Source organism: Vipera berus (assembly GCF_964194415.1).
Source record: "Vipera berus genome assembly, chromosome: 15".
NCBI classification, from domain to species: Eukaryota; Metazoa; Chordata; class Lepidosauria; order Squamata; family Viperidae; genus Vipera; species Vipera berus.
Genome location: NC_138218.1, coordinates 3,844,569 through 3,852,128, shown reverse-complemented (window position 1 = coordinate 3,852,128; position 7,560 = coordinate 3,844,569). Strand labels below are relative to the sequence as shown.

Here is a 7,560-nt window from a genome sequence, read left to right as displayed (position 1 = left end):
TTACAGTTTTATTGGTTTTCTGATTTTACATTTAAGTTATTGCATTCTGTTATTTATTTATGTCACTGTTCAACGGCCTGAGTCCTTAGGGAGAAGGGCGGTATACAAATCAAATAAATAAATAAATAAAATAAATAAGTATTTCCAAAGCAACATGGAGGCTGGGTTAACCGATAATTCAATAGCATACAAATATTTTTAAGGCAAATCTCAAAAGTACATTACATATTTCCTCTCTTTCTTGCTTTAACATTTACTGTCTCATAAAGTACCGTATTTTCCGGCGCATAAGACGACCCCTGACTTTTGAGAAGATTTTCATGGGTTAAAAAGTCGTCTTATACGCCGGAAAATACAGTAATACAATTCTTATTATATCAATTGAATAAAAATAACATTTTTACATATTGTAGTTATTTTAACATTCAATCTTTATAGACAATGTCCTAATCATTTTCCCAATTTTTAGTTTCCCATTAATATTTGAATTTAACATTTATTAATTGTAATTTCCAGATTTTGAGTAACCAAAATTCCCATTATCAATTTCATTACACAATAATATTCAGGATACACATCTTATCTATTCAAACATACTATTTTACACCATCTTACATCATCTAGTTAGTAATATAGCATTACATTTTCTATTAATTTCCAAATATCTTAACCTTTCTTTTTTCCCTATCAGATCCTCCTCTTTTTCTCTTAATGTCTACTATCTCATATTTAGTTAATACAATTCTTAATATATCAGCTAAATAAAACATGTTCATTACGTTTTTAATATATTTTTAGCTTATATAGGTCTTAATTACTTTTACATTCAATCTTTATTGGCACATCCATATTCAATTTTAACTTTTAATAATTATACTTTCCAGTTTTAAATACTCAAAATCATCTATTTCAGTTCCTGCCAAATTATAAATTTCAAAATATACATCTTATCTATTTAAGTATATTCTTTCTTAATCTTAATAAGTCAAAACCCCAATTTTTTTCTCAATCTTTTTCTAGCTTGCTTTCTTTGTCAACTCGCCTTCCATTTCGGTGCTGTCAAATCAGCAAATGGATCTCCCTCTGTTTTTATACATATTACTTGAAACAAGAAAGGGCGTCTGACAAAATGCCTCTGTCTCCACGTAGCTGTCCTGAAATATTTATGTTCCCTTCCATCCGTTTATCTTCTTGCCCCTCAGGTTTCTTTTAGTTTGTATATAGAAAGTCTTTTTACATTTTCCATATTGTCAGTCTCTTTTGGGGGTTTTCTATGAAGTCTATTTGTTCATCAATTGAGTCTTCTGTCATAGTGTTTAACTGTTCCACTTCTTCAATTATATTCTGCGGAGTTGATTCTTTAATTGTGGTCAAAGTTTGAATTTTTGCATCTAGGCTGACACCTTGTTCTTTTCTGTAGCCTCTTTAATTCATCAATAGCTGTGAGAATAATTTTAAGAAGTGCTCTCATCCAAAAAGAGTCTGTTCCTGATCTTCATCTGTGTGTTTTTTTAACAATGCATAAAATTAAAAGCTTTACAGTCCACTGAGTGTAAAACAGCTGGGCTTCTCAGAGCTAATATCTTCCCAGATTACAGGAATCTTATCTATAGTCTGGACTGTGGGTCTGTTAGGCAATAACAATTGTAATATCAGACTTCTGACTCTTTAGCACAGTAGAACAAGGTAATAAAAAACACTTTGTTTTACATAGTAATATATACCAGCAATTTCTATGCCCACAAACCTATCTAATCAGCAAAACCCAACATTAAAGTTTCATTTTTTCCCTACCCACCTCATGCAAAAAATCCAGAAACATTTCCAAGTAGAAACAAAGTTAGTTGCACTCTAGTTAGCTGCTGCTAACTTCATCAGCTTTGCAGCCAATCATCTATTATGAGAAAGTTATCTTTCCATTTCTGTGCATAGAGCATGCTGTCAGCATATACCAGTGGTGGCAAACCTATGGCACGTGATAGGCAGGTTAGTAAAAAGATGCTTCGGGGAGGCAAGGGCATCTGGGCAGGGGTGGGGGTGGCAACCTTACCCTACATGGTGGTGAAAGGGTTAACAGCAGGCATGGAAGCCAGGAGGACCTGCGCAAAGCAGCCGGGGGGTGGGGGTGGGCAGATTGCGGGCACCACTCCTCGCCTCCTTGGGTCTTCAAAGAAACAAGAAAGTTCAGTTTCCTCTTTCACTTCTGAGATTTTTGTTTGTTATGAATGATTCTCCACACTCCAGGCATCTAAATGATTTCCTTTCTAAATGGAATCTTTGATATCTATAAAGCTTTTCTCTCCGTGAAGCTGTTTCCACCTTCAAGCATTTATAGGATTTTTCTCTTGCGTGAATACTTTGATGTCGATGGAGGTGTAAAACTCTTTCCACACTTAAGGCATTTATATGGATTTTCTCCTGTGTGTCTTCTTTGATGTCTATAAAGGTGTCCCCTCGTATTGAAGCTTTTTCCACATTCCAGGCATTTATGTGGTTTCTCTCCTGAATGGATCCTTTGATGTATATAAAGATTTCCACTCCGAGTGAAGCTCTTTCCACACTCCAGGCATTTATGTGGTTTCTCTCCAGTGTGAATTCTTTGATGATTATAAAGTGTTCCCCTCCGACTGAAGCTCTTTCTACACTCTAGGCATTTATGTGGTTTCTCTCCAGTGTGGATCCTTTGATGTCTATAAAGGCTTCCCCTCTGAGTGAAGCTCTTTCCACACTTCAGGCACATGTAGGGTTTCTCTCCAGTGTGAATTCTTTCATGACTACAAAGGTGTCCCCTGTGAGTGAAGCTCTTTCCACACTCCAGGCACTTATAGGGTTTCTCTCCGGTGTGGATACTTTGATGTTGATAAAGGTTTCCCCTCAGACCGAAGCTTTTTCCACATTCCAGACATTTATGCAGTTTCTCTCCAGTGTGAATTCTTTGATGATTATAAAGGTGTCCCCTTTGAGTGAAGCTCTTTCCACATTCCAGACATTTATGTGGTTTCTCTCCAGTGTGGATTCTTTGATGTGTATAAAGGCTTTCCTTCCGAGTGAAGGTTTTTCCACACTCCAGACATTTAAATGGTTTTTCTCCTGTGTGGATTCTTAGATGCCTTTCAAGAATTCCATTTGATCTGAAGGATTTTCCACATTCTGGGCACTGATACTTTTCTCCTCCCTCCTGGATTCTGTGGCGTTTCCCGCGTCTCCCGCCTCTTCTGAGGGACTCTCCGCCCTCCAGGCCCGTCTCGGGGTCTCCGCCCGTTTCCTGCTCCCCGCTTCGCCCTCCAGGCGGCCTCCTTTCCCGGAGTCCTCGTCGGCTCATCCCTTCCGGGCCTTCCCCGCCGTCTCCTCCAGGGGCTGCTCCGCGGGGCCTCCTTCCTTCCTCCGCCGGGCGCGCCAGAAGTCCTGCAGGGGCGAAGGGAGAGGGGCAGGTCACGACTTCGTCCCTTCCCCGGAGGGGAGTCCCAGCCTCGGCCTCTCACGGACTCGTCTTCCCTCCCAGCGTCGCCCACCCGGACCAGCCTCGGGCTCCCCGTCCTGCCTCCCGCGACTCCCAGCATCCCCCGGGGCCTACCTGCCTCCGTGCACTTCGAACCGGGACGCTCCTTCCGCTGCCTCTCCGATGCCGGAAGTGGGGGCGCGACCTCCGTCCTTTCGGCCAGCCTCCTGCCTCCTCCGATTGGTGCAGCGGCCCTGCCTGTCTGGCGAGGCGACATGAGCCGCCTCCTGAGGGGCGGGAGGAGCGAATGGCGGGAGCGGATCGGCGGGGAGGCCGCTGCGGAGGCTTCCGCGCCCGGAGGGAGGCGAGCCAGGCCGGGCTTCCCGCTGCGACCGCGGCGCCCGGGCTCCCCTTCCTCGGAGGCCCCGATCGAGCCCGGGGAGGCAGGGCGGCCCGAGCCTTTGGGGGTCTGCTGGGGCCGAGGCGGGCCCGGATCCTCTCCCGAAGAGACGCCGCTTCGCCTTGCCCTGACACGCGTCGTCTGCTCGTCGGGCGGGGCGGAGGCGCGTCTCGTTTCGCTGGGGGCTTGGGGAGCCGGAGGGAAGCCCGGGGGGAGGGGCGGCATTGGGGGGGCAAAGTCCCCCCGGTCTACCCCAAAGCGGCCTCGGTCCTCCCGGCCAATGGAGGAGCGGGGGATTGTGGAGCCCTTTGGGCCTTTCCGCCTGCCCATTCCTCTTTCTGTCCCTTCTCCCCCTCCCCAACTCCTCCCTGATCCTAATTCACAACTTCCCTCTCATCCTCATCCTTTCTTTCACCCTCAGCCTCACCTTAATGCTCTTCCGAAACCTAACTCTTACCCTCACCACTATTTATCTTCCTGATGGTTAGGAAAAGAGGCAAGGTTGCCCAGAGTCCAGGAGCCCTTCTGGAGACCAGCTGACCTCTTAGGAGCCACCTTCCCTCCGATAACTGACATAACTGTCAGTTTAGCCTGCAGGGGTGATGAGGTCACAAAGCCCTCAGGATTCCCCAGGAGATGACAGGCCTTCTTCATCTTGCCAATCAAGGCTGTGTCCCAGCCAAGGACAAGCTGGCTCAATAGGAATACCCAAAGCTGAAATTAATTGCAACAGCACTGGAAAAAATAACGTAGGACCCGTTTTTCACACTTAAGGACCGTTGCAACATCCGTGTGGTCACATCATCAACATTCAGATGCTTGGCAACTGTTTCATATTTATGACAATTGCAGTGTCCCAGCATCATGTGATTTTGGAGGATGGATGGATGGATGGTTTCCACAGACCTTTAGAACAGGACTTCAAGAAAATGGCAGATGATGGATGGATGGATAGGTATATATTCTGGAAAAGAACAGGTTCCCTGATTCAAATATGTTTAAAATTGTATCCCTTGACGAAGAACAAGACCTTCCCAACCAGCAGTTAGCAAAACAGAAGTTCTGCTAATATTTAATAAATTTTAAAATTTTTGCCCAAATTAAAACTGTAAAAATACCTTGAAAAGTAACATCTATAACAAACCTAAAATATCAATTGGGAAGAGTAAAAGCATAAATCCAAAAACAATCATAAATCTTAAATAAATCTCACAAGGCAAAGAACTTTTTGTCAACTGTCCAGTTGGCAGATCCAGAAAAAGAAACTCCTGGAACATTATTTTATCAAGAGTTTCAAACTTTACTGAATAAACGATATTTGCACAGACGAAGCAAAGCCAGCTCTGGGCTTCCCACGCAAAAGCTACATTAGTTAATTTTCCCCTTTCTCTGTGGGGCTACCTACAATCCATTACATCCACCAATCACTCCTGTTTGTTTTGTTACAGGAAACCGAGTCATGCTAGTCCACCTGCTCAATGTGTCCTGGGTTGGGCACTCTCACGGGAACAGACGACGCTCAGCTGCAACTGTCCCCACCCCGGAATTGTCCCCCCTCCCGCTTTTATCAAGCTGCCAATTAGAGTTGACATCCCGACACCCTGGAAGAAGGATAGATCTGGAACAACAATGAATATATACACACATCATTACTCTCATTCTGGAGAGATTTTATCTTTGATTATGTGCATTTCTGTAAATATGTAGTGTTCCCTTTATACATAGTACAACTCCCCCTCTTCTTTTTGTAGACCTGTTTCTTTTGAACAATTTGTACCCATCCCATCGGTCCATTCCATTCATGGGTTTCGTCCTACCGGGTTTATGTAATGCCAACTATGTCATGCCCACTCTTGTGTTCTTTCTAGTTCACCCTGATTGTTCCCCAGGTTTGAGCATTTGTATATAAGCACTTATGACTTTTAGGCCTTAAATGTAAAAGGGTAAAGGAAAAGACTTCTGACTCTTTAAAAAAAAATTTAAAAAGTTTTATTGATTTATTTGCGGCTGGGTTAACTGATAATTCAATAGCATACAAATATTTTTAAATCAAATCTCAAAGTACCACATTACATATTTCCTCTTTTTCGCTTTAACATTTACTGTCTCATATTTAAAGTAATACAATTCTTATTATATCAATTGAATAAAAATAACATTTTAGTTATCAATAATTTTTAACTTATACATATTGTAATTTTAACATTCAATCTTTATAGACAATGTCCTAATCATTTTCCCAATTTTTAGTTTCCCATTAATATTTGAATTTAACATTTATTAATTGTAATTTCCAGATTTTGAGTAACCAAAATTCCCATTATCAAATTCATTATACAATCTAATATTCGGGATACACATCTTATCTATTCAAACATACTATTTTAATCCATCTTACATCATCTAGTTAGTAATACAGCATTACATTTTCTATTAATTTCTAAATATCTTAACCTTTCTCTTTTTTCCCTATCAGATCCTCCTCTCTTTTTCTCTTAATGTCTACTATCTCATATTTAGTTAATACAATTCTTAATATATCTGCTAAATAAAACATGTTCATTACATTTTTCAATAGATTTATAGCTTATATAGGTCTTAATTACTTTTACATTCAATCTTTAACGGCAAATCCATATTCAATTTTAACTTTTAATAATTATACTTTCCAGTTTTAAATACTCAAAATCATCTATTTCAGTTCCTGCCAAATTGTAAATTTCAAAATATAATATATTCTCTTAATCTTAACTAACAAGTCAAAACCCCAATTTTTTTCTCAATCTTATTCTAGCTTTCTTTCTTGTGTCAACTCGCCTTCCATTTCCGTGCTGTCAAAAGTAACATATGTATGTAGATTAAAAAATAACAATAAAAACTATATATAAAATAAAGATCCTGGGATTTTTGTGTTTCCTTTTTTTGCCTCATTACAGGTAAGCCGGACAAAAGGGGTAGGGATAGAGAATGAGAGTAGTTGCTGGAGCTCTTTGCTTGAAGCAGGCAGTCAGGGAGGGATAGAGTGAGAGTAGTTTGCCAGAGCTGTTTGCTTGAAGCAGGTTTGGTAGAGGGATAGAGTGTGAGAGTAGTTGCTGGAGCTGTTTGCTTGAAGCAGGCAAGGGAGAGGGAGGGAGAGGGACAGAGATAGGGAAGGCCAAGTTTTGTTTCTTTCTCCATTGCGGGCAGGCTAGACAGAGGGAGAGAGGGTAGTTTGGGGAGTTTTAACTCCTTTCTCTCAGTTGGAGTAAGCTAGGCAGAGGGAGTTGGAAAGAGTTTGAAATACATCTTTTAGTGGGAGGTAGGATTTTTTAAATAGGATCAGTTGGGGGAGTTAAAAGGGGGTTACATGGAGTGAGGTAAGAGAGACAGAAGGAGAGTGGACAAGGGAGGGCTCAGCGCCAGAGATTACCATCGTTTTAGGCAAATTGTTGTCATCAAAGATTGATTGATATCATCCTGTCACCAGATACTGATTATCATTGTTGTAGGCATGTTACTGTCACCAGAGACTGATTGCCATTGTTCTGAACAGGTTGCTGCTACTAAAAACAGACTACCATTGCCTTATGCCAGCTGCTGTTATCAGGAATTGACTACCATTTTTTCTGTAAGTTCTTATTGCCTGAGATCAACCACCATCATCCCACGTGAGTCACTGTGGAGAGGGACAATCATCACCCCATGTGTGTGGCTGCCAATCATGACTGAATACCACCGTGTT

General features: G+C 41.8%; 1 protein-coding gene and 1 long non-coding RNA gene across 2 annotated transcripts; one reads left to right on the top strand and one right to left on the bottom strand.

Annotated features, from left to right (window-relative positions):
• Positions 1-3,716, bottom strand: LOC308674742 (uncharacterized protein; the record flags this gene model as incomplete). Its single annotated transcript, XM_081339473.1, has 2 exons — positions 1-3,405; positions 3,575-3,716. 2 exons carry the CDS (start codon positions 3,714-3,716, stop codon positions 2,330-2,332), a joined length of 1,218 nt encoding a protein of 405 aa, XP_081195599.1. The 3' UTR covers positions 1-2,329.
• A 318-nt stretch (positions 3,717-4,034) lies between these two features.
• On the top strand, positions 4,035-6,727 carry LOC308674794. Its single transcript, XR_014027973.1, has 3 exons — positions 4,035-4,588; positions 4,692-4,794; positions 5,288-6,727. It is a non-coding gene; the product is annotated as an uncharacterized lncRNA (long non-coding RNA).
• Positions 6,728-7,560: the final 833 nt, after the last annotated feature.